This window comes from Vanellus vanellus (assembly GCF_965231255.1).
Source record: "Vanellus vanellus genome assembly, chromosome: 3".
In the NCBI taxonomy this organism is placed as follows: domain Eukaryota; kingdom Metazoa; phylum Chordata; class Aves; order Charadriiformes; family Charadriidae; genus Vanellus; species Vanellus vanellus.
Genome location: NC_138907.1, coordinates 50252191 through 50279777, shown reverse-complemented (window position 1 = coordinate 50279777; position 27587 = coordinate 50252191). Strand labels below are relative to the sequence as shown.

Here is a 27587-nt window from a genome sequence, read left to right as displayed (position 1 = left end):
TTCACTTACAATGAAAAATCAACAATATATTTCTAGGGTGTAACATTTCTGTACTAGAAAGTTCATTCTAAGATTGGTTGTTCTTCAAGACTGCATGGAGCTACTGTAGCAAAACCAATCAAAGAATAGGAAAGCTACAAATATAGTCTTCCTGGGGTCTTTTAGGCAGAAGCACCAAAATCTGGTGAACATTATTTCATACACTAAGAAGTTATGCAAAAGTTGTCATCTTTGGTCCGCCGTGACCTCTGAGTGAGGAAAGGTTTAATGCCTCAGAGGATGTGGCCTCTGATCAGGAATTCTCAAGGGTGAATTTACACAGGGCAGTGGATATAATGTCTGGGAAAGGACAGGTCTCTACATTCTTTTTCTTTACAATATTTTCTTCAAAAGAAATTGTCATCTCATCCCAGAGCGACAAGCATCCTCTCAAAACAAAGAATAACTTAATTTCCCTGATTCGCTGACAAAAACCAAAAGTGGCAGACTCAACTGCAAGTGAAACTAAAAAGTCACAGTTCTCTTTTGAACATTGATTCAAACCATAAGCAAGCCAAAAAGTCCAGGCAAAGGTGTAAATCAGATTTTGATCCCATCAATATCAGAGGCACAGTTCAATACTTCAGCCTGTGTAGCTGATATTACAATGCGGACTATTCTCCTTTAATGGGAAAAGAAGCGTGTTTTCCAGCAGAAATCTTCACAGCATGCCTGTGATAAGGACAGGGCTTTGTAATATTGCTAAGTCAAGACTGCTTTACAAGGTATAATGTTTAAGGGTTTGTTTTTTGCTGCTGTTTAAAAAAAGTTTTTCAAACTCTTATGGCTTCATTTGTGATCTTGGACCTGTGAAGGATAATACGTTGGGAGAGTATCACTGCACACAGACAGCTCCTCACTTCCAAGCTTCAAGTCAGCATGCATTGCATCGGATTCACCCTTTAGCGCTGTGCAGTTTCTCAGCTGCAGTTCTTTGGTGAAGCAGAATTCAATCTGACCAATTGTTTGTGCTTTTTCACCCTAGAAACACAACAGATGAGATGGGGAGAAGAAAATTAATCAATTCTTCAGACATAGTGCCTTATCTACAGAATACAGTAGTGCTTATATGTATATTTGCCACTTGAAAAATGTGAAGGACACAGGTACCAGAGGCATCCACTCTGAACATATAGTACATTCTTGCCTTTAAAGAGCAAGTAGACAAGGAAACGCATTCCAACAACACAATTCAGTAACAATTTGGGGAATCTGCCTAACTAGTAAGTCTCATTATGAAATGCATTTACCAAATCTGCACAGTACACAGAAGCTGTTCGCCTCAATGATGAGCTCTGGCTGAACTCTGCGAATATTGAAGGGTATGTGTGATCTGAAAGCCAGCTTTCATCAACTCTTTTGTAGCAGGACAGGAATTCTCCAAAAAAAAAACCAAAACCTCCAAAAAGGAGAAAAGAAACCTGGTTTTATAATAGCTTTTAGTGAAAAGGATACAGAAACAAGCTGTCAAAAGTAGCAGAAATGTCATTTTTGGACTACAGGACAGACAAAGAAAAAAAACCATTAGTCATGAATATGGCAGGCAGGCATAGAAGCCTTTCATGTGGGGAAAGAGATTATAGGAAAATCCCCCAAAACGCTCAGGTGTGACAAAGTGCATGTGAAAAAAAATTGGGTTTGAAACCACTAAATAGGACAGGACAAAAAATACATGTACAAGGCAAAAGTAACTGTGGTGGATTTTTGTTTTGTTGTTGCTTTGGTCTGGTTTTGGGTTGGTTTTTTTGGTTTTTTTTTTTTTTTTGGTTGTGTTTTTTTTGTTTTGGTTTTAGTTTTTTTGTTGTTGGGGTTTATTTTGGGGGGGAGGGGGGTGTTGGTTTTAGGGTTTTTTTGGTTTTTTTTTTTGTTTGTTTTTAAAGAAGCTTATGAACACAGCAAGCCTGTAATACCTTTTAAACAAAGTACCTCCACAATGCACTTCAGGCATCAACAAGGCTGGAACTCTGAAAAGGGCTATCTTTAAATAACTGGGGTGTACTTTTTCCTTTCTATTACCTGTTAGCTTCAGCTGTTAAGCACAGGCGACTCAAGCTGTAAATTACTTTCACATAGTTTGAGCAGTATCCCAATTGTTCTAAAAGCAATGGCAGAACTACAGTGAACAGAGCTAGAAACTAGGGTTTGTGCTAGCTCTGTATTTCTTTAACATCAAGACGTGGGTGAGTGTGCAACTCACATTCAACTCATATTCCTTTGTTGCTTAAAGTAACTTAAAAATACATTTTAAAAAGATATTGTAACCTAGAATTTTTCACGTGAAGAAACTGAGTATCTGAGTATAGAAACCTCAAAGCACTACTACAGCAAATAAGCTGACAACACACAAGCTATTGAACTCCAACAGCAACCGTATTTTGGCAAGTTTTCATAAAATTGTTGTCTGTGTATGGGCAATAACTGCCAAGCATTTTGAAGTAAACCCCTTTCATCAAGCTAAGATAATAAGGAACCACTTATAAAAGTGAAAGCCATCTTGTGGGTTTGGGTTTTTGTTTTCTTTTTGTATAAAAGCAGAGTAACCTAGCTGAAAAAAGAAAGAAACAGCTATGCAGCCTACACATATAATTGTTCAGAATACCATTTTGTTCCTTCAAAGACATTTTTGGTTCAGATGTAGTGACCTGTATTTTACACTACAGCACGCTGTCTTTGTGTACCACATTCCCCTACTGCATCGTGATTCACAGTACAATCGTTGGCAAGATAAAGTAGAAAGAAATGGAAGTTTTAGACACTGATAGCTTGAAAGGAAAGTCTTCACCACAGTGAAGCTCAAAATGCCTTTTTTTTTTTTTACGCGTTTAGGTACATGTTTTTGAGAACCACCTCAGAGACAAGCCTCTGAGCTGCTTTATTTCTGAAGGATTCTGTTCATTGACTAAATTCTTCATGCAGAACACATGAGCCATGCCCAAGTGAAGGGAAGATTGCTGTTGACAGACAGTACCCTTGTCAAGGCAGACAGTCACTGGCTCCATTCAGCTCACTCTTGTTGGTTCTATTAATTTGCTATATAGCAATTAAACTTTAGCAGGAGCAGTGGAAAGCACTCAGCTACAGCAATACCTCTAGCGTGGTGGTTAGAGCATTCATGCAAGAGACGCAGGTTATAATCTTTTAAGACAAAGGGAACTCTAAAATCCAGTGCTCCCACTTTCTGGGTAAATATACCAACAACAAAGTTAATAAAGAATGGGCACTTCCTCCACTAACAATATTTCTGCATTAAGAAAAGGCTGTGGTGACAGTAACATAACCTGAACTCAGTGGTGCCAGTATGTAAGCAATGTTTTTATGAACTCAACTCAAAGAATTGTGCAATATCTAATCTGCAAAGAGCTGTATACACAAGGAACACCCAGACCTAAGTTTCACCATGCTGAAGATTTTTCACTCTATTTTTGCTTTTGGTTTTTTGATTAAAAGTGCACTTTAAAAAAAAAAAATGTTAGTCTTTTTGTTTGTTTGAGGTTTTGTTTGGTTTTGGGGTTTGGGGAGTGTGTGTGTTTGGAGTTTTTACCTCTTCTGGAGGAAGACATTGGATCTTTGGTGTTACACCATAAAATCTTGTAAGAGCTTCCTTTATAGCAGTCATCTGAAAGATTAAAAAGCTTGTATAAATTACTAATTCATTAACACATCTTCCAACAGCTCCCACGCTTGTTAAGTTCACAAAAGCTTTTAGATAAAGCACAACCTTAAAGACCTATACAATAAGATCACTTATTCTCCAAAAATGAATTGATTCCTGCTGAAAAAGTACATGCACCTGACTTTGTTTTATAAAAGATTGCCTCTCACCTGGTAATATGAACTGCTTGGCTTTATCCCAGCTTTCAGGAGACAACTGAAACAAAGATAAAACATTTTTCCACGGTTCCTGTATGCAAACATAACTTCATAATCATTAGTAAATGGATAATCTTAATGAGAACTTGGCAAGCATTACGGCAATGGGGAGCAAGGGAAACTTGTCTTCCATCCTCTGCCAGGCCTAGGAAAGGTTCCCCTTTTCTGAAAGACCATTTCACGCCCAAGTCAGCAGGGTCAGGAAGAACCCTCTCCCCCATCTCAATCCAAGGAGCTGGGAGAGTCAAATCTTCAGACACAGCTTGGGGAAAGGGCAATATTACTGGTATTTGCTGGACATTCAGAATGCTCTGTTGAGTGCCAGGTAGGGCATGCAGTTTAATTGCCTCCTTTTCCCTGCCTTGATCCATATTCCCTGTGCTTGGGCCACCAGGAATGAAATGGAGGCAGACTCATGTGGCTGCTCTAGGCACCCTCATGTTCTAACACAGGGTGGGCTTGCTGGGGTGGGAGGAGCACAGCATGCCAGGAGAGGGACGTGGTGTGTGGATCTGGATCAACATCGGGGCAGAAACATTTCCAAATTAATATGTTCTCGAAGAGGAAAGGTTTTTCTTATGTGAACAACAAGGTAACTCTCAAGAACCTCTAGCCTATGTACCCCTTCCTTTAGATTCAGTCCTGAGGGAAGTCCACACTTCCAAATTGACATGAGACTCAGGACACAATAGGTGCTGAGTTTCTAAGTCCCAGCTTCTTTTGTAAGGAGCAGGAAAGTTCAGCATCTCACAGGATTTAATCCATGAGTGCTGATAATGCTCAACCCTTACAAGGTCAGTTTCTGCACAGGGGAGATTTAACCAAGTTGACTAAAGGTCTAGCTCTTTGTCATAGTCATTTGACATTGAATATAAGAGAGGACAATAAAATAGATGATATTCTGGCATTCTTACAGGAGTCCTCTTTTTAATAATTTCCTTTTGGAAACAATCTTTTAATCACTAACACAAAGCACAAGTAGAACATTAGCAGTCTTTATTCTTTTCAGTAAAGATTAATTTAATTATATTCGTTTTTACAATGGAGTATATGCTCTGAGCAATTAATTTCAACATGTTTCAGTCTATTCTTTTTCAGTGTTACACATGCTGATACAGAGTCACATAATTGGTCACTGTGCCATCTGTAAAATGTTTTAGTCACACCATCACAGCAACTTAGGCACTTGACTTATCAGACATTATTAATTTTAACAGTATGTATGACATGCTTTTAAGCACTGTGTCTAGAAAAATCTTATTAAATTTTACAAGCCACCTAGAAAAATAGGAGGGGGATGAGAGAAAGATATATTTCCTTTGTGCATATGCAAAGTGAATGAGACTTTGTTAGGAGATTGCTTGGACAAGACGCTGACAGAACATGAACAGGATTTTTTTTAAGATACATTTCTAGATACAAAAGAACTTATTTCCTCTCTCAGATACTGTTGTCTTATACAGACAGACAATTCACAATCAACAAATCCGAGTGAAACATCTGCCCACCCATACCAAGCGCCAATCAGGAAAGGACTCCGGCCTTCTGGCATTCACCTACAGCCACAATTTGTACATACAGTGCTTGGACAAGCCACAACATTCCCATCAAGATTTTGTATCTGGAATGGCCAGTGCTTTAGTACCATGAGGAGGAATCAGCCCCTGGGACAAAGCAAGAGTGTCACATCAAGGTTGTTTGAAAGGACAGCAGAGGGCTTTGTGCAGCAACTGAACACCACCCTTCAGGAACTGAAGCGGCTGAACACCTCTCTTGCTGTTACCTCTCAGCCTTCTCCCGGAACGTTCTGCGCCATTTTGCCTGCAGCTTGTCCTTTCCTCTAACCAGAGCACTGTCCCCTCTAAAAACAAGTGTTTGAGCCTCAGTATGACTCAGAAGTTTGGGGGGTTTTGTCCCTTGATTTAGAAGTTCACAGACACCATAGCTTTTGGCAGCGAGATATACCCATAGAGCTTCTTGAAATTTACTGGCTTACATTGTCTAAAATGATGCTAAGAAGAATGCTGCTCATTGTGACCAGAGACATGCTTCTCAGAGTAGACAACCCTTCCTCTGAACTCCAGTACTCAAAATAATTTATGCTAATACTCATTTACCCTCTGCCATCAGATTTTTTGACTTTTTTTTTTTTAGGCTAGATTTGAAACTCCTAGAAACTGTTTGAAATAAGAGGCAGACCACTGAGTTCATTTACGTACCTGTTAAGATCAACATGCTGGTAGAGTTCTAAGGCTTTACCAAAGTATTTCTTCTGAGAATTAAGAACCTGAAGCGTGGCTGCACAAGTGCCGTGTTTCTCCCACTCATGTTTCCTACAGGAAGAAAGCAAAATGTAAGTTTTAGAAAACATTTTGTGCAGTGCTGCACAAGCTAGCCAATATACTTAAATCAAGTATCTGAAAAGTTACACGTGTGAAGTAGGACACTGCACTCAAAAGATACCGCATGTGCAAAAAGGAAAACCAAGAAAGAGCACTCTCACCATTTCAATTACAGCAACATCTATATATTTTTTTTGTAGAATCATATACCAAGAGATTTTTGACATATCAGAAGAGTACGGAAGAAGCCCAAGAAGCACCTCATTATGGTTTGTAACAGACTAAGAAAAAATTGTTTCAGACAATAAGTCATGTTAAAAATAGATAAATGAGTCGGCATTAACACTTGCAGAGGCAAGAGAGAGACTTTTCAAATTAATGTAAGAGCCGTAGAAGATAAAGGAGAGGATGGTCTAATGGTTTGGATATTATGATGTACCTGGGACATTCAGAATCCGTATTCTGTTTTCCTGTAGATTATGTATATGAACTTGTGCAAGAGTCATTTATAGTTCAGCCCTTCACCTGTTATCCCACCAACAGGATAACACTCTTTTCTCCTCCCCCTGCCACTATCAGCTATCCTTTTAAGACTGGACATTGCAAGGTGAGGAGATAAGATAGATACCGATGTGGAATAGACCATTACTTAATTCCAAAACTGACTAAAAGAATTTTGTGCCACAATAATGTGACAAAACTTTATGAAGCCAAAAGTGCTGTTCCAGTGTTTCTTTAGATTAAGTTAGCCCGAACAGTTTGGGTGTTTGTTTTTTTAGCTGTGTCCTTTGAATCAGCTTGTTTTTGAAATAATTAAATGAAGGAATTTATGAAGTAAATATGTATCATGCTCTTATGATACGTATTACAAAAAAATGCTTAGAGGTCAGAATGGCAAGAATTTGCCTAGAAAATGAATATTTATACACTTTGTATAAGTTTTAGTGGAGTCTTTTGTGTTAAATGTACTTTCAAAGCACTAAATATTTTTCAGAACTGAAGAGACTAATCCTTATGGTTGATACTGTAGCCTCAACTTTTACTTTGGCCTGTGGCAGTACTTTCATAGGCAATACTTTCAAGTCTACTGAAAAATTAAACAGTATAATCTTTAGTAAGACCACCTGCGGATTTGGGGGGGTTGTGGTGGTGTCTTTTTTTTTTTTTCCTTCTTTCTTTTCAAGTTTTCGTGAGCCACTTGCATTACAGAGGTATCAATTCAGCAGATGTACACAAAAAGTTATCTAATCACAAATTCTTGACACCACCACAGCATTCCCTGACCTTATGATGCCTTAAGTACCTCATGGAAAAGCAGAGAAGCATTCACTTGAAAGCCTGCCTTTGAATTGTCCATTCATATTAAAAACTTCATATTTTTCTTAAGGAATTAAAACACTTTAAAAGAAGTTATGTTTGTATCTAGAGAAATTCATACGCTACTTTCGAACAGAGAATTAATAAAGCAACTGTGGCATCAAGAGATTTGAGATAGGGGAGAAGATGCATTACTAGGAGATTTTCACTATACATTCTCAAATTCAGCTTTGTAGAAAGTTCTCATCTTGGCTACAACACTCAAGTTAAGTTGAGTCAAGTGAATTGTTTACTTCCTGGAGGAGTACACTTTACATGAGCCAAAGAGCAGATTTCCTAACAAGGGATTTGAAATTACTGATGAGAAAAGAGAGCACAGTTTTAAAGAAAATGGAGGCTGTTTTAGGGGTAAATTTAGCAAGAGATATTGAGCAGTTAGCCTAAACCAGAAGCAGACAATAGTCAAATCCAAATGGCTACTGGAACAGCAGTAAACTGCAGGCAAAGCTTTGCATGTAGGATAACAATTTTTCTTCAAAGAATATATGCATGCATGTGTGTAAAATTAATGGTAAAATGTTGTGCCTGTCTTTTGAAGGCTTTCAGTAGTACTTGTATTTAAATGTCTGTTTCCAGAAAGAAGGCAGAAATAGAGGACCAAAGATCCAACAGTGCTCAAGAAGCGTATTATTGCTAACATGGAACTGCTATTGGAATGGTTTTGTCTGGTTTGCACTGATCACAGGGCCCAGGCTACAGAGCTGTGGGGATCCCAAGAGAAAATACACAGAGCTACCCACAGACAGTGCCCATGCAGCACCAGCTGTAGCAAGCCAAGAATCCATTGGGCTCAAGTATTTTAATCAGTCCTGTGAGCTTCCATAACAGATAGCTACTCTACAGTCGCTACAAAACAATGACTGAAACTTTAGGATGACACTCTCAACAGTGTTACTTTATTTTGCAGCACAGCCACGTGAAAAAAAAAAAAAAATAGTGATGCAGATACAGCTAATTCTGACCATTCGGCACAGGCATATGAAACTTCACCTTCACCTATTCCATTTATATGCAAACTGAAGCACTTAGGAAACGAAGGAGCTGTAGGTACAAAGGAATAACATAAAATAATTTATTCAGAAATCGAAATAATTATGTCTCAATGTTATTCACTGAGACACGTTATCCTTCACCTAGACCACAATAAGACAAGGTAATTCTACTTGAGCCTCAGCTCACAGCTGAGTGGCATGTGGATACAAAACATAGCTACCTGTATTCATGAAGGCCACCCATCCTTCTGAACCTCTCGTACCCATGAGCTAGGCACTAGCTAGCTGTCAAGAACTTTGCTGAACACTTTTTCCTCCTTGTAGGACACAAGCACTTTGGCAGGCACACAGGAGTGGGGCTTACAGAACTAGATTGTGTTCCACGATATAACTTGCCCTTCTCCACCATCTTCTCTATGGTGCTGCTAAGAATAAATGCTACACTTGCGTACCTCAAAGCTAAGTCCCACAAATGAAGTCTCAGGGGGCTGCAGAAATGCAAAGGAATGAAATTGGTACAACTCAGCAGCATGGGAAGGAAGCTGAACTTCAAAGAGATTTTGCTTCCTGTTACACACAACAAGGACAGATTTCCCCAAAGCACAAAGTCACACAGATGTGACAAAGTCAGGAGCATATCAGGTGGATCCAAGGATTATAGAGACCACCCAGCTCAAAGACCAGCTCACTATTAGGGCAGGAACAAAGAAAGTCTGTAAAGCACAGCTGCAAGTGCTGCCCACAAAATGTAGAAGATTAGGGACACCCAGCTGTCCCATAGGTGAAACACTGATTCCTTATTCTGTATCTGATCCTGGAGGGAACTCTCTTGGTCTAGAAATTTTTATTTGATCCAAAAAACCTATTAACTACTATAAAAGGGATGGTTTCAGTTAATAAATTTTGAGATACATAGTACACATAACCCTTTATTCTTTATTAAGGCATTCTATCCTGTCCAATTCAAACTCTTGGGTGGCAATTGTCACAGTTCATAAGTTAACAAGGTGAACAGAGATGTGCAATTACCTTTACAGAAGCACCCACAGCCATCCTAAAAGTGCCAGAAAGATTCCTTACTTCCCCTTTTAAGCCAGGGCAACAGTTAGAGGTAAAGCCAGGAAGAAACACAGTACACAATTATAGCAGTCTTGGAAAAACCCTGATGTGATATGCTAAGATATTCAATATCTATTTTGCCTGTCACTGCTTGTGCTCTTTACCCAATTAAGACGCCTTTAATCTACAACAATGAAAACTGTGAATAGTCAGTTTTACTTTCAGATTCTTATTTCTGCTGTATTGAGATTTTTACACTATAGATATCTTTAAAAATTTTGAAGTAAATATAGTATTTTAACTGAAGGGAGACATACAACAGGATATCACTGGCTTTCAGTTGGCTTAAAAGCTTGCATTTACAAAATCTGCAATTAGAGCTGCCAATTACAGTGTACTTGTCACCTTACTGAAAGGGAGTGAATTTCTCTGTCAATCAAAATACCAGTTACAGTGTTATAACCTGACTTTTGTATTGTTTTAACGATATTTCTGATTATATTTCCAGGTATTGAAATAAGTGCTATTTGCTAGCCTTGAACTGAAAGGGAAATGGTTTCGACTGTATCTGTTCACACCTGCTGCCTACCAAATATCTCTGTTAGCAAAATAAGGACTGGTATGCACCTGTTTTTATGAACAGCTAGGTTGTCAAGGCATGGATGGTGCTAGATTTAAGACACATTTTTCTTATTCTAATTCCAGGAACAGTTTAAGGTGGAATAAACTTGTGCTACCACAGAAAGAAGCAGTTGTGCTCACCCCAGCACAGTGCAAGAACAGAGGAGTGGAGGGTGAAAAAAGTGACAGCACCACTTTTCACAGTTTAGGTTGCCATAAGACACTTGTGGAACCAGTTTAAGACTCTGAGGACAGGTGTCTTCTGTAGAGCAAGGACAAGACTAAGAGAGATGCACAATTCCTTCAAAGCTTTTCCCCAGTGACACAGGGAGGAAAGAGTCATCCAATCCAAAGGAAAAACTTATGGTCACTTATAGTTGAGATGGCTTTAAGTGCTACTGCCTCTAGCTACGTACTCTGCTTCTTACCTGATGTTATCGCTTTCACTGTAGATCTAGAAGAATAAATTGCATATCTGTACCTTGGCTGATGCAGCTCATGGCTCAGCAAATTAACTTGCATGGCCACTGATGTTAGTTTAAAATAATGCACTCGATGTGAAGCCTGTGCAAACTCAAATGCCACCCATACTGTTCTTTGGTCTAAGTGTCTGATTACTCAGAAGCAAAGAGAAACATGGAAAAGAAGGAAAACAGTACTGTTGTCAAGAGAAATCTTTATCCCTTCCCATAAGCCAAGCAGGTCGATCTCTAAATAAGTTCCTAGATCTGATTTTAGGCTGAGAGAAAAGTAAGTATGAAGAGAGAATTCTGTAGAGAAGTGGCTAGGATGATCCAATGCACCCTATTTTTCCATTTCTTCCTCAGTGGGAAAGCCCAAAAGGAAAGGTCTCTCAGAGCCAGCAACACAGTGAAGCTAGCTAGGAAAAGAGGCCTGGAAGCTGCTCTTGCAGCTAACTGCGACATCGCAGGAGTGCTGCTGCTATTGTGATTTAATGTGTCAACAGCAGCTGCTTCTCCACCCTTGGGGGCAAAGTGAGGAAACACATTCTCTCCCTCTCGCTAAGTTTCATTTCTCCAAAACCTCTGCCATAGCCCTCTCTTCAACAGCTGCATTTTGCAGGTGCTCTTAAAAAGAACAGATTTATTTTGTAAATGAGACTGACAAGACACTGCTTTCAATGGCCTCCTGGACACTGCTTCTCATGCACAACATCTCACCTCAAGAATTACTAACTCAGACAGATTTTTTTATTAAATAATATTCAAAATAGGATTTTTTTGTACTCACCAGAACTGGGTGCGATTCAGAGATGAATGAAGCACATCAGGCCAATAACGTCTCATGTCTGACATAAGATCCTAAAAATATCACAATAAATGCACCTGCAGTGTTGAAAAGCTATTTCTTACACAATCTACATACACTGATACATTTTCTAAAACTGAAGCTTCATCTTTCAACATCCCCAACTGAAACATTTACTCATGGAAAAAGAAAAGATCTTTTTCCTCAATATTCTGAAAATGCTGTTGTTGGAGGCAGCAGGTAGGTGCCACTACCTAAATATCTGAATGAACAACACATTGCCTCAAAGTAAGATTTTCCTTCAACTGTCCCTGCAGCAGTTGTTCAGTCACACAGCTTTTCACATTTGTTGGCTCAAGCCTCCTATCCCCATTTACAACACATCTGAATGAAATATGGATTTTATTTTTTTTTAATTAAAAAAAAAAATAAAAAAGGACTAAAGCCCTGGGAGAAAACACACAGAAAAATGTACTCTGAACTCTTAATTTCTGTGTTCTGGGTTTGCAGTAGAAAATGGAAGAGAGAACATGGACTGACAGTAACCTCTTTTTCATAGGTACTTTTTGCCACTGCAGATCCTCCGCCTGTGCTCTCTAGATATTTTTTTTTTTAAGGAGGATGTGGCTGAACGAGTCAAACCACACATCTATAAAATCAAATAGGAAGAGTTGCTAATGATCACAAGCACTACGACTTCAAGTAGGCCCAGAAGCACCTAATGAATTTGTGGAGTCCTTAAAAGAACATACCTCTCAACAAACACCGAGTGATACATTATAAGCTACAGATTTTGCATATAGGATGTGCAAAAGTAATTGCACTCAGCTCTGCTTGGTGCAACAGTTTTTGCTTTAAATAAATACCTTAATCTCGGTGACATTGAAATGCCACGTCCTGTTACATTCTTCAGTTTTGTCAGGCCTAGGGAAGTAAAACAAAGGTGAGAAAAAGATGTCTCCTAAGTCACTAATGGAGACTAACGATACAGAATTCTATTCTATATCATTAGCCTGAATTTTAAATATGCAAGATTATAGCTAGAGATTTTATTTCAAAATGCAAGTAACCCATCAGCATCTACAATGTTTTAGAAGTAAAAATTCAAGACATTAATTATGGCCAAAACATTTCCTATGTAAAGACTCTTCATTAGGTCCGCCAGTCCCTCTTGCTCTGTGTAAAAGACATACAGGGGGAGTACGTGAAATGGAAGAGTCTTGCCCATGATGTCACTAATGACATTGACCTGCTCAACCACTGCATCAAGTGATGATTCTGCAAGTATCACCAAGGCACTCACTGGAAATCTAGACATGATGCTGTTCACCTTTCCAGGATGCATCGCTTAAGCTGCTGTACTGAATTTTTCCCTGTTTTTGTCAGGAAAACCTTTGAATTGCTGCCATAGGTACCAATTCCAGTGAGATGATTCCTTTGAAGCAAATTAGTTTTTCCTGTACTTTTGCAATGTTTGTGCTAAGATACTTAAAGCCACAAGCAGTCACGAGACATTAACAAAGTCTGTGTATTCAGGGAGGAAAAAAAAAAAAAAAAAAAAAAAATCAGAGGAGAAACTATACTTCCCTTTCTGTTTGAGAACATTACTGATCTTTTAAGGCGATGTATAAATAAAATGCTCATGTGGCAAGAGGACTTCAGGAGCTCAGCAAGTCATGAGATACAGAAGTGTATTTCGGTTTTATTTAAAAAGCATAGGGTTTTGATTTCCAACCAAATGAAGGCATTTGTTTCAAATGATAAAAACACACAGATTCAGCCCTCAAAAAAACCCACTAAACATCCTGGTACAAAGACTGATTTTTTCCTTTTCAGGCTGAAATAAAAACACTCAATGATCATACCACAGTCCATGGATTGTCCAGTACTCCGGAGGGTCCTGACAATCATTAGCACTCATCTGTGGAAAACAAAAATACAGAGTATTTTTATATGTGTCCAGGGATAATGGTTTAGAGGAAAAAATAAAAGTTCATTCACTGGTGGTCCAAGGGTCTAGTGAGTCATGAGAACTTTTGCTTGCCCATATCAGGAACTGGTGAAATCCAGTTACTTGAAGCTGTCATGGATCATCTGCCACTTAGCAGAGACCAACTGGCATTAAAATTTTGAAGGTGATCAAGTAATTATCAGGGAGCATCCTGAACAGGCAGTGTAAAAAGAAGACAAAGGACAGGTTTGGAGGTAACAGAAAGTAGCTTGATCCACACTAAATCTGCATTTATTGTATTCCAGATGGTAGCTCTGTATTTTTCTCATCATCAGATCTTCTCGAGGAGCACAGAGCCATTAAAATAAAAACCATCAAAATAAACTATAACATAAGACAAGCGCACAACCATCTTTAAGCACCCAGGATTAGTTCTGTTGTTTTATTAAAAGGGAAAATACAAAGAAGGGATGAAATAGGTTGCTTATTCCAAGCAAAATGGTTAGAATATATTTTTTAAATATTTTGACTTGAGGGATAAAGGAATGGAGAAAAAAGGCTATACACATTCCTACAAAATAAAGCCCCCAGTCAAATTTTTTGATAATGCAGGAGAAATAGCCTACACATTAATTATTGTTTAGAGCAGAGTACATATTCCTGAACAACACAAAAAAAATATCCATGTTCACACATCACAGAGCACCATTACTGTATTTTCCCTGATTATTCTGCTTAGTAATTATGGGTCTTTTTAGTAAACACTTTTCAACATTAAATAACCAGCTCCTCAGACTTTCTTTCCCCATAATAATAGCTTTCCTTTTTGGCTCTGCATCCTGTCTCAATTATGCCACAATGCCTTTTATGTGAAGCCAGAGCAAGAGCAGAGTGTAGAGAAGAGCAGACAGAGGCCTGTAATCTCACTAATTGCCTTCCACATGCCACAGGCCAGCAGCAGCAAAACTGCAAGCTCTGCAAGACTGACTTGTTCTGTGCCCATTTCCTTCCTCTCCCCTCTTGTCACTAATAATAGAAGCAATTAAACCCAGCAACAGCTTTTTTCCTGAAAGGAATATTGTCAACAAACACACACTGCAAATGCCTGAATAATATTGCTCCTGTCATGACACAAACTATGTGGAGCTGAAAGAGTTCACCTATCCAGCCCAAAATACAGCACATTAATAGCCAGCAGCTAATGCATCATCCCCTGAAAAACAACCGGACAGCTAACCAGCTTGCTCAGCCAAGGGTGGAAACAAGAACAGTGCAATTGTGCTCCTTATCCAATCTTTAACTGCCGTTCTCAGACATGCTAAAGGAAAGCCCAGAATATTTTAAATTTGGACTCAGATCTCCCCTATCACAGCACTAACTCTATTAGCAGTTTCTTCTACGCATTTCATCAGGCTCTCAGTGTGACACTGTGCACTGGGAGAACCGTGAGGTCAATGCAAGCTACAGCGCATTAGTTCACACTTTGCATGCTTTGGCCAGCTTCATTCACCTTCCTTTTTAATTCTAGCCATAGTATTTTTCCAATGTTCATTTTAAATCAATATCATAAAATGAGCAAATGCTAGCCTGAGAAGCTGGGTACCCTTGCTACTTTTGCAGAAACACTTCTTGTACACCTTCCTGTTTATCTTACACTGTTCAACCTCAGCCAATGCTTGACTTGAAACAGAGTTACAAATGTGGATTTTCAAGTAGGCATTAGACCCCAGAAAGCTTTATATATGTATATTAACGTGAAAAAGGAACATTGCTTTCTCCTGTTTTAAATCAATCTGATAATCAAACCAAAGCAAATTAACCATACATGATCTAGAACACTGAGAAAAGTGGCAGAGCACCCACCATGCTGAGAGGGAGTGCTGCAGCAGAAAAATTAGCCTATTTGTAACAGCAAGACATGGGACAAACAGTGGCTGCTGGATGTGTGGGAGCTCCTTTCATCTCTCACATGCTGAAAAGCAAACCACCATCAAACTGTCACAGAAGTGTTACCTGTAGAGCTGCCGGAGTTATAAATCTCTTGGTACAGCAGCCTGTACACCAGAGAGGGTAGTGCTACTGGATCACATACAGATACACTAAGTTTAAATAAAACGTCAGCTTCTGGGAAGTTAAATATTTAATCCTGCCTTCCCTTTCAACATTTCAACTGTTTAAATAGGCCATCTGTTTAATTAAGATCAATTTTAACTGTTATTTTGTAAAGAAACGTCACAACTACTATGAAAAGTCCTCACTGTTGAAACTGTGGAGAGTTCACCTTTTCAATTTCTCTCCCCCAAATAGTATGTAATTATTCCCCTTCCTCCTTTCTCCCACCCCCTGGGGTAAAACCAATCACTGAAGGAAACAAATTTATGAGGTTGCTGAAAAATTTTGGGAGGAGGGAAATAAAACAAATTTACTTCTTGTTGAACACCTCTCTAGCATGACCTGATAAGCTAAAACCTTTAATGTGTTTATCCTTACAGAAAATAAAACCCCACAAAACCATCTAAACCAGACCTTATTCACACAGAAGGTGGAAGCATAGATTAAGAGTTATCTTGTGGGTTACATTGGTATTTTGGAAAAAACTTTCTTTTGTTCCAAAATAGTGTATATCAAGAGCTGGACTCACTTTGACACACCTGGCTTACTATACAAACAAAGAAATAAAGGTATCGCTTTATCTAAGGAACTTTTTGATCTAATGTTAGATCACATCAGTGTACTGCCCTCACCTTAGTCACTTTCGTTCTATATAATGTGACTACTTCTATTTAAAAAAAAAAAAAGGTTAAAATAATGTTTCTATTCTTCCTTTAAGCCTTTGCTATAACATTATTGTCAAAGCTGAAATTACGAAAACCTTTTCTCTCATACAAAAGAAAAAATTAATTTTATCTGCTGCTTAATACTACATTCAAACTTGAATTCATGCTGTTCTGCTCACCAGCCTATTCTGTTGTCCTTTCTTTGATTCTTCCATTTGATCAGCACATATGTGCAGTAAAAGGCAGATCACAGCAGGGTTTAGTACTCATTTCTTTATCATCCTTCCCATTCTCAATAGAGGAGGAACTGAATAGCCTACAAACTGGTACTGGATTTTCCCCATTTCACAAGGAAACGCCACAGAAGGTTTTCTCTTTTTGCAATCTCGAAGATGCAAAAGCTGCAATAATATTTCTCTTTTTAAGTTCTTGAATTAAAGATTTTCACAACTCCATAAAAAGGGAGAGGGAAAGTCCCTCCTCTTGCCCTTGAGTTGCTCCTATTTCCACCTAACAGGATTCACATTAATTTGTGACCAGAAAGTTTAAGTGTGACATAAATTAGCCACATGAAGTTCAATAAATTGCACTACAGGCATGATTTATTAAGAGAACATTAAATTCATAATCACTTGAGGTCTGTGAATTTAGCTTGGATATCTTTGTAGAAGACAGTTACTTTAGATCAATTATATGGTACTGGAATTTCTAATCACATGATGAGGAAGAACACCTCTCTTCCTCCTTCACCCTCTCACTGCAGCAGTCAGGAGTTAAGTCCTTGGGTTATTATTGTTTCCATGATACTCACTATTTTATTTTAGTAGGTTAGTTTAGAAGATATGATTACAGAACACTTACTTCCCAGTTTAATTGTGCTGACCACACTCAGCATTAAAAAGCACTGGTTGAACACATACAGTTTAAAGCACAGGAAGAGCTGAACTGTGCCCAGTAGATTTTTAAAAAGGCCTTTTGGGCCTTCAAAAACCTGAAAAACTTTTTGAACCCAGCTGTGCAAAACATGTAGGAATTCAGATGTTGGTCATCCACACACATATCAAGAACACAGTATGTAGCAGAGTAGTCTATAATCAGGTTCCTTTATATAGGAAGCATAAACTAATAAGTACTTGCACAAAGTAGTGTCTCAAAGTGTTTTTACATAAATGATATTATAATGAGTTTTGCAGTTTCCTTCACACAGCTATTTTTCCTTTCAATATCACGTCAACAGTTTTAAATTGAAGAATGACATTAAAAATATTTCCTCCCTGAAATAACATAACAATCACATATAAATACACAGAACATGCAGAATAATCTACATACTTTAAAAAAACCCACAGCTGAATTTAGGAACTCCTCTTACATTAATGTTAGCAACAAGCAAGCTGTTATGGGAGTACAGTTGAGATTCTGTTTCTTCACATGACTCAGTGATGTGGAACTGGGCAAAAGGTCACTAAATATGATTTTAATTTCACTTTTTCTTCACTCCTTTGGAATGCTTCTGTCCACCTCTTACTACAGAAGATCATAAGCAATCCACAAAGTGTAAGAAAGCCAACATTTTCTGATGTTTAATATCTTCAATTATTCATTACAATTTCACTGCAAGTTTATAGAGGTTATTTGTCAATTCACCAATAGCACTACCCTGGAATTAAGAGTAATAGCCAGCATGAATATACATTGGGAAAACTGTTTGGTAGGGATTTTTTGTTTGGCTGGTTTGGGGGGTTTATTTGTTTGTTTGTTTGTATCTCATTCATATAAGCAAAGGTTTGCACCACTAATGACTCTGAACGCCCATTCATGCCAGGCACTACAAACTCCAGAACATCAACATCTCTGCTTGAAGACAGTAACAGTGATGTTTACTCAACAGAAAACATCACACAAATTGCAGCAACTCTGCCCTTATTCCCCCTCAAAAACAGGCAAACAAACAAGAAACAGAACAGCCAAAACTCCTTGGTCTCAGTGATGCACATCTGAGTTTTGGTTTTGATACTTCCCCTCCACATTTAACTAATACAAAGTACATCTACTTTTTGTCAGAAATTTAGGCAGTATGTGACTTTTGCCACTAGTGCTTTTATATATATTTCCAGAAATAGGAATGAGAAATAAAGAGAGTATCTAAAGCACACACACAAAAAAGACTCTAATACTGTAATAAATAAACCTAAATCTCCCAGAATAGGGACCTTTTTGGCTTCAGAGACATTTGCCCAAAACTGAAGCTTCTCTATTATCCACAGGATTCTTCATCCTTGTGTCAGTATATCTGATCACATCTTCCATTTTGAAGTATAGCACATTTTTAACGTAACTGTATGAGAAGAGGCCTTTGAGTATTTCCAGCACAGGAAAAATGTTCTACTTGTCAGATGGTAGTCAGTATTTAATAGCAAAAGGGACATAATTAGTACACCTCTTAGCTGTGCTTTTGACAGACATATGTTGGAAGGTTGGGTTCATTTTTGGTTCCCACCCCTCAAATACAGAAATACTCAGAGACATCTGTCATATGGTCGGTCACAAGTGGTGTTCCCCAGCACTTGATATTGGGGCCTCTTCTCTTTAGTATCTTTATCAACAATCTGAACGAGGGGATTGAGTGCACCCTCAGTAAGTTCGCAAATGACACCAAGTTGGGCAGGAGTGTTGATCTGCTTGAGGGTAGGATGGCTCTACAGAGGGATTTGGACAGGCTGGATCGATGGGCCGAGGCCAATGCTATGAGGTTCAACAAGGCCAAGTGCCGGGTCCTGCACATGGGTCACAACAACCCCATGCAGTGCTACAGGCTTGGGGAAGAGTGGCTGGAAAGCTGCCTGGCGGAAAAGGACCTGGGGGTGTTGGACGACAGCCGGCTGAATATGAGCCAGCAGTGTGCCCAGGTGGCCAAGAAGGCCAACAGCATCCTGGCATGCATCAGGAATAGTGTGGCCAGCAGGACTAGGGAAGTGATTTTCCCCCTGTAGTCAGCACTGGTGAGGTACTGTGTTCAGCTTTGGGCCCCTCACTACAAGACAGACATTGAGGTTCCGGAGCGTGTCCAGAGAAGGCCAACGAAGCTGGTGAGGGGTCTCAAGCACAAGTCTTAGGAGGAACAGCTGAGGGAACCGGGGTTGTTTAGTCTGGAGAAAAGGAGGCTGAGGGGAGACCTTATCACTCTCTACAACTAACAGAAAGAAGGTTGTAGCAAGGTGGGGGTCAGCCTCTTCTCCCAAGTAACAAGTGATAAGACAAGAGGAAATGGCCTCAAGTTGCACCATGGGAGATTTAGATTGGATAGTAGGAAATATTTCTTCACAGAAAGGGTTGTCAAGCCTTGGAACAGGCTCCCCAGGGAAGTGGTGGAATCACCATCCCTGGAGCTATTTAAAAGACAGGAAGACGTGGTACTTAGCGACATGGTTTAGTGGTGGTTTTGGCAGTGTTAGGTTGATAGTTGGACTGGATGATCTTAAAGATCCCTTCCAACCTAGACGATTCTATAACAGCTTTATAACTCTTTTTCCTGACTGAATCCATATTTGATGACTTATTAAAATGCTGGAGCCAACATTACAAAGCTAAAACTTGTTGTGCAGCAGGCAGTTCAAGTACTCATCTGCTGTCTTCAGTCAGACAAAGCAAGCAAGTCTCCTTACAGAGTCTGGTGAAAGTCTAAGATTAAGTTTACAACTAACAGGACATCACAAAATATGTAACAAGCAATTAAGGCTAAGTATACAGCATGTCTTACATTGACTACTGTATCTTTAACACACCACAATCCTGTCTTGTTTACTGTTACTCTAGAGTGCAGGGGAAGTAGCAAAAGTTACACCAAGATCAGTAAAAGCCTTTATAAAGATATAAGGGCATAAGCATGATTAAATGCTTGATGGGTGTCGTTCATTCTCTTGTCAAACATTTATTGCCCAAGGCTACCTTTGTCAGGATAAAAGAACAAAACACAAAAGTCTCACCTTACATACAGTCACTGGCCAATGATGAGCAAGATACAGCTTTTTCCAGGTATGAGGGTGGTTGTCACTGCAGAAAGACAGACAAATTATTTTTCCTCAAGCATTTTAAAAAGACCAACACCTTCAGCCAGCAGCACAATGCCTACTAGTTTAACACGCTGATTTTAGAGCTGGTTGTTTACAGCCTCTATCACAATATTTGAGAACTCCAAATACAGCAAGACCAAATTAACAAATCACATAGAAACAAGATATTTAGAAGCCTGCTAATACCCCTCCATTGTTAAACAAATTCCACTCCTGGCACCCTATCTCCATATGCTTTCCATTGCTTAAATATGGAAGAAACATGCTGTTCTGTTTTATATGTAGGAGAGCGCTTACTGGCAAACTTTTACAACAATAATAAAATATATATCTTTGTTTAGGATGTTAAGAATCTTCTACTTCTTGACAGGTATACTAGCTGAAAAGAAAGCACACAACATTCTTGGAACTGTAACTACTCTTCTAAAAAAGAAAGACTACAAACTACCACAAGCAATGTAGTTTACACTGCAGGAGATGCAATTTGATCTTGCAAGTGTCTCCAACCTTTTAGATTAAAAAAAAAAAAATCAGAATAAAAAGTAAAGTAAAAAAAAAAATCTCAAACACGCCAATCTTATCATTTTACAGACATCTAATTTAAACACTACATTTTTTAAATGCGTAATATAAATTGATGATCTATTAAATTTTTAAAAATTAATTAAACTGTGATGCAGTCTTAAGGTTACCTAAGGAAGAACTGAAGAAGGAATATCCCATATTTTACAACAACACTTGTGTTTCAAAGCCTCTTAGAATAGAGACATCTATAACTCAGGGGCATCAGTACTATCTTACTCCTATGCAGAGGCAAAAAACAGAACAACTTAAAAATTTTGTTCAAAAAGCATTGGAAACATATATAATGTCTGTGCCACTTCCACAGACGCATTTTTCCAACAGTTTGGAGCAGACCCATTCTGGATAAACAAGAAGTAGATAAAAAAAAAAAAAGTTGCTTCAGACACTACAGCAGACATATTTAGCTATTAAGCAACCACACCAAGTGGTTCTATTTAGAACAGCAAGTGGGAAAAAAAAAAAAAAAAAAAAAAAAATCAACAAAACCAGAACCGTAAATTGTTCAAACTGACAGCACTATGTGCAGTACTGTCAAAATAAATTGTTATTCTCTGGAAGCTAATAGCCACACATCCTTCATTAGTGCTTGCCAGAGGTTATATGAAAAAAAATATATATATGAGAAAGCTAATTCTTCTCAGTCTAAGGAAGTAGGGATGCTCCCATGTTACATCACTTCTCAATTTTTTCCTCTAGTTTTGCTAGATTGCAACAGCCACATTTTCTCTTAAGCATTCACACGTATCTGTGTTTTTTAAATAATTTTGCAGAATAGCTCTGGAACAAATCAGGCATAGCCACAATGAAAACTACAACACTTCTAACTGGTCTTCACTGCTGCTGTGGAAACCTGAATAGAAGAATTCCCTGATATTGCAGAGCATTTAGTTTCCTTGCTTTAAAAAGAAATAAATCCTTGCTTAGAAAAATACCATCTTTCATCTATACTTGAAATAGCAGCTAAACTTCTGCAATGAAAATCATGCCAAAACAAGTTCCCCTAGAATGCACTTTTTGGCTAAGGATAGGTCAGAAAATTTTGGTTATTAAACTTAGCAAGTTTTAGAAACTTAAGCTCAGAACTGGAATCCAAGAAAGCCATTTTCAATACCCATCCAGCTTCAGGGATATCCCCACTTTTTTTGACCTGAGTTATCCTGCTCAGAACCGTGCCTCTAGAGCTGCCTCTGCCACCAAGATGGCCAAGCCATAGCCCAGGTCCTGCGGATTCGAGAAACCTCAGCATAGTGTCTAAGCTACCGATCAGCTGCAATGTAGCCGTTATACGAAATTCTGAACTGAGCACACTTAGCCATTCTCCTGCCAAAATATTGAAAGGAAGGAGAAAAGTTTATTTCCAAATACAATGCAATAGGAATTTGAGCTTTTACCACAGAAGGATATGATTTGGGGTGTGGGTTCCCCCCACGGCCTATTGGTATTCAAGCTCAGATTTTGTCAAGTACAACAACCACCAAAAGGCTGTGCAGTACTCATACAGTCCCAGTTGGGATGCTGTATGAAAAAGAATTTAAAGTTATTGGAACTGAGAAAGTAGTAAGGAAAAAAAAAAAATACAAAAAAAAAGTATACAGTGCAACAATTGGTGCAATCCATGCCATAGGAATGATTCCAGTTTTTTGTTATAGGTTCCAAAATTATTTCTGATATTTATCATTACTACATCACAAGTCTAAATGATTCATTTAAAGCAAGACTGCAAAGTTTTTAAGTGCAATGAATGCAACTTAAGTTTCTCTCTTTTTTCATGCTGACACATTAATAAAGGTAACATTTTTCTTCAGCATGACCCCCACTCCTCCAGTTAATGTAGATGCCTCATTTTACCAGTCACCTAAGGGAAGAATAACACATCAAAAATAGCACATAATAAAGTAAGAGAATTTACACTCATTAGAAGTTAAACTATTCTGCTCTGCTCTGTCAGAGATTTCTTTTTAAAGCATAACTTACCTTTGAGTGAATTTATCTGAAGTACACCAACAACATAATGCCATAGACAACCAACCCAGAATCCAATAGTGCAGCTTTGCAGACTTCATTTTTTTCATCAAATAGCTGTAAAAAGGTGTTAAAAGAAAAAATCTGTTACTTATCCAATGCACTAGATTGCAAGTGTTAAAATGCAGAAAAACACAACAAACTCAGAAACAGCAGGTAATATCAACTCTAGTCTAGATTTACAACCGCAGGTAAAATGAGGATCTCTTTCAAGGCTGTGCCTGATTCCCCAGCTTGTATGCTAATTTTCATGAACTAATGGCATCAAGGATGAGATCATGGTTTCCTTTTTTCTCTTTACTTGCACAGTCCCAACAGAGCCACTCTCCAATAAACAGAGATACATTGCACAGAAGATTTGTGTAAGACTCTACTTCTGATCAGCCAAAGTGACTCATTAAAGAAACTTTGAACTTAACACTGAATATTCATGTTGGATTGAACAAAGCTGATATTAGAAACTCACTGGAAGTTAAGTATGATATGCATGGATAAAATTCTCTCTAAATGCCAGTCGACGTTAAAAAAAAAAATGCTGCTAAAGCCAGATTAGTTTCTGTCCTGGTTATAAAGCTGAGACAGCCTCTACAAAACTATGCACGACCTGCCTACTACCTTGTGAAACCTAGAAATCAGGGGAGGAAAAAAAACCAAATCAACTTAACTTTCACCAACATGAGGACTTTCACTCCGCATAGGTCAAAAAACCCCAGCTGCCTCCTGTATCCACCAGCCATTTCACAGCATTTCAAATGCTACCTCCTAGATGCCATAAATAGATGTACATGCATCTATTTACATGCAATTATTAACGCCTCACCAAACCTACTTTCCAAACTTCTCATTTTCAGAACCCTAAAAAAACCACTACAAGACACTGCCTGTAACCCATGTGTCCCTTCTAAGATCGCTCACTACACAAGTCACATCATTTTTTCTGTGAAAGTTTTAAAATTAATCTTTTCTTATAACAGTCAAATAAAGCCTGTTTTGACACCAATAAAGACATTGCTGTTTCAGCCATTAAGGCTAACTTCAGGAAATTCAGTGTAATCTTGATCCATGGCTCATTATAAACAAGAGTTCGTCCGTGTCCTGCCCCCCCCCATTACAGTGTGGCTCTGAACCAGCCTGCAGCCCCCCCAGAATCCCTACCCCTCAGCTCTGCAAACACCGTGGCAGAGTTGACGTACGCAGGAGGCAGACTCCCAGATTGCAAAGCGCGTTGAGACTTCAAAACTGGTGAGGGGTTTGGGCAACAACTGTTAACAGTTAACCTGCTAGATTTATCACAAGGTTTTGCTAAGTTGTGAACAAACTACAACCCTTAAGATATTAATCTATTTCATATGTTAATATATCCATTGAGAATTAGAGAGATGTTATCAAGGTAAATGGCTTAGCCTAATAGAAGATAATACCAGACAAATATTAGCTGGCAACTGTTAATTTTCTGATCTAGTTTCTTAAAAAAGGCCTGAAGGGTTTTCACTCACGAGGCAAGACCAGCACAAAAAAAAAGTGGAGTGTGCTACTTGTACATAAAAGCAGTCAGTAATGTAGAACTAACCTTTATCAAAAGCTAGCTAAAGCAAGACATACACCTTGTATTAAAGAAAATGATATATTCACATAACATACAAAAAAATAATCGCAAATAAGAATTAACTGCCGGGTATCCAATTTCTCCAGAAGTTCTGCATTTAAAGTGATCTCAAGTCTCATTACTTGAGCAACAGGAATTAACAATGTGAGATTCAGCCTTACAGACCTATTTACGATTTCATCTACTGTTATTTTCCACTGATAACCAACCAAGCAAGACTTTATTTTCCTTCATTATAAACTATCTACCCAAGATAAAATATTGAGAGATGTGAGAAGTCTTCATGTAAGATTCTGCCCTACCTATAAAAAGCTCTCTCTTCAGAGAGAAGTAAGTACCACTTAAAAGACAATAAAGTCACACACCATGACTAGGAAAGGCTGCACTGTACAAGGGTGAGGAAAAAACATCTTAAGGAAGTAGATTATGGAAGAAAATCAAGCCAGTAAGCATTACGCCACTTCTTTTGCAAATTGGTACAACTTAAGATGGCAGGCCCAAAGAAACATTTTATCTTTTTTCCCCCCAGTGATCAAGCAACAAAAAAAGTATAAAGGCAGTTATCTCCCTTTTTCATTCGACTCTAAAGTTTGATCAAATAATGACCAGAAACAAAAAATGCTATCAGAGCAATGGTTTATTCTGCATATTCTGTGTTCTGCACCCTGGAACCGGAGCACAGGGACAGAGACAGTGAACAGATCTGAAAGCCCCCAGTCTGTAACTTCTACATCACAAATTACATTTTTTCCACTGATAAACAATACACAAACTCTCTCTAAGGTTTTAGCTTGGAACCAAATATTGCAACTATCATGACGCTATTATGACAAACAGTGATTTACTCAAGTTGGCCTTTTATTCATCTGTGACATTGATGGTGGGAGGTGAAAAGTGTGTCAATCTCACCTGGAAAGCACCAAATGATGCACAGCTGAGGAAATATACATCCAAATTAAAACTGTATTAACAACAAAGACACATGAAGCACATCCAATTTTAATAAAAATTGCTTCTGTTTACTAAAAATTACACTGGATTACTAATTCCACAAATACAAGAAAGAAGATGTTAACAGATTTTACACCAATTCTACTGTAATAGGAAGAAACAGGGATTTCATATTATGAAAGTTAGTTATAAAGAAAAACAAAACGTTCCAAAAGATTTCATAATGAAGAAAACTTACATCTTCAAGTTGAAACATGCACAGATACATAAAATCATTATTTGAAACTAGGCTGTCTGCTCATTTTCACTATAGATAAAACTCCAAAGAAGAAGAACAGCTTTGGGATGGCTCTTGGTTTACTATACCTGGATACGAACACACAACAGGTGTGTGTTAGTAACTGAGTCAGGATAAGGTCACTTTCAGCTATGTTAGCATTCTTCAGTGCTGGTATCAAAATTACCTGCCTAGGCTTATCAAGGACTAGGGAGAACTTGCAATAGTGATGAAATCGGTCTTTAACACATTTGAATTCTAACATACCATCTTGAGGGGCTACCAACATAGCACATGCTTCTTTTGGACACTAACAATTACGTTACCTGTATTCTATTCCCTTATTTTCTTTTTTTTTTTTTTTTTTTTTTGCTGTTAATAACTAGCTTGACTAATAAACCCCACATTTATATAAAACTTCCTGGTTTACACTTTAGTTGAGGCATACAGACTTTGAGAACACACTGCAGAAGAGCACTTGAGCATTAGTGAGAGGACTCTCACGGCTAACAGCATGGCACGCACGCAGGTAAGCATCAGCAACAACGGCCAGAGATAACAATTAGGGTAGCTAGCCCGGCATCTAAAACCACAAAAACAAACACCAGAAGTTTTGGTACCATCTCAAAACAAGGCAGTGCACACTACCTCTGCCATAACGAGTCAGACAGCCGAGTTACAGAACTGCGTGCCAGAAGACTTAATTTCATTTATAACAACGCTCTTGACTCCGGCAACTTTTACCTCCACAGCCCCACGCCCAGCTAACCATCCCTCCCAAGCCCAAGCCCAAGCACTAGCACAAGTAACTACAAAAAGCGCTTTAAAGACTTTTCGGATGCAATACTCACGTCCGCTGACACAGCAAGCTGCTTAGGAGAACCTTCTCACTACTTCTCCCACAAAGTACAACCCCAAGCAGAAACTTGCGCAGCAGTGGCTTTAGGGCGAGCCTGGCAGGAGCTCAGAGCTGCGCTCAGCCCTTCCATCGGCTTCCTGGGGAAGTTCTGAGGAAGGCGACACCTTGCTTTCCTCACACACAAACTAACACCGCTGTACTTTTAGCACAGTGTTGTAAGATTTAGCTTTCTGACTTGCTCCAGGTAAACAATTATCACATTTTATTACGAAGGTGTTTTCATAAATTGTAAAGACTGCAAAACAGCCGACAACCCGAAGCAGGATGCCTGCCGAAGTTGATGACAAGTGTACAAAAGAGAAGCATAAACAGAGTTTTTCCAACTCTGGGAAACGCTGCGATTTCTTTGGCCGACTTCAGATTTGCTTCACGGGGAATTCAAGGCGTAGGAGATGAAACCTGATACCACTGAGCCCTTACCAGCGCCGCACACCCCACCTGACTCGGCGCAGGTCAGTAACCTCGCCGGAGGCAGCAGGCGGGGAAGCCCCCACGGGAGTCCCCGGGCCCGGCCCCACCGCAGCGCGGCCACCGGCGGGTCCAGAGGCAGGAGGCGGGAGCAGCGGGGGCGCCGGAGCAGAGGGGCTTTCCGACCCGGCCCTCCCCCCGCCTCGGACCCGAGACCTCGTCTCACCTCAGCCCGCCGCTGCTCGGCCCGCGTTACCTTCCACCCGCTCCTGCGGCCCTCCCCCGCCGCCCGGGCCTCCCTCCCGGGCCCGGCTGCTGCACCGCCTACGCACGCGCTCCCGGCAGGGCTGACCTCGCACAGCCGCCGCCTCGGAGAAAGCTGCGGGCGGGAAGGAGGGACGGACGGACAGACAGACAGTCAGAGCAGCGCCGCGTCCCAACCGCGGGGC

At 39.2% G+C, this 27587-nt stretch overlaps 1 protein-coding gene across 2 annotated transcripts; it reads right to left on the bottom strand.

Moving 5' to 3' along the window:
- Window positions 1–641: 641 nt before the first annotated feature.
- Window positions 642–27587, bottom strand: RNASET2 (ribonuclease T2). 2 transcript variants are annotated; one of them, XM_082481323.1, is made up of 10 exons: window positions 27365–27587; window positions 22930–23034; window positions 20284–20350; window positions 13435–13490; window positions 12436–12493; window positions 11552–11622; window positions 6129–6242; window positions 3862–3907; window positions 3581–3655; window positions 642–1020 (listed from the first exon to the last, which is right to left on the bottom strand). In XM_082481323.1, the coding sequence occupies exons 2-10, from the start codon at window positions 23025–23027 to the stop codon at window positions 829–831; spliced, it is 777 nt and encodes a 258-aa protein (XP_082337449.1). In that variant the 5' UTR covers window positions 23028–23034; window positions 27365–27587; the 3' UTR covers window positions 642–828. The 2 variants fall into 2 exon arrangements, with proteins under 2 accessions (XP_082337449.1, XP_082337450.1); XM_082481324.1 differs by having other exon boundaries at window positions 27491–27560.

Bases quoted from the DNA above. Each gene is read 5' to 3' on its own strand.
- RNASET2 (XM_082481323.1), bottom strand. From the start codon at position 23,027: ATGAAAAAAATGAAGTCTGCAAAGCTGCACTATTGGATTCTGGGTTGG. The intron at 3,908-6,128 runs GTACGTAAATGA...TCTTTGTTTCAG, and splicing joins CAGCATGTTGATCTTAACAG to TTGTCTCCTGAAAGCTGGGA. The intron at 3,656-3,861 runs GTGAGAGGCAAT...TTAATCTTTCAG, and splicing joins CAAGCAGTTCATATTACCAG to ATGACTGCTATAAAGGAAGC.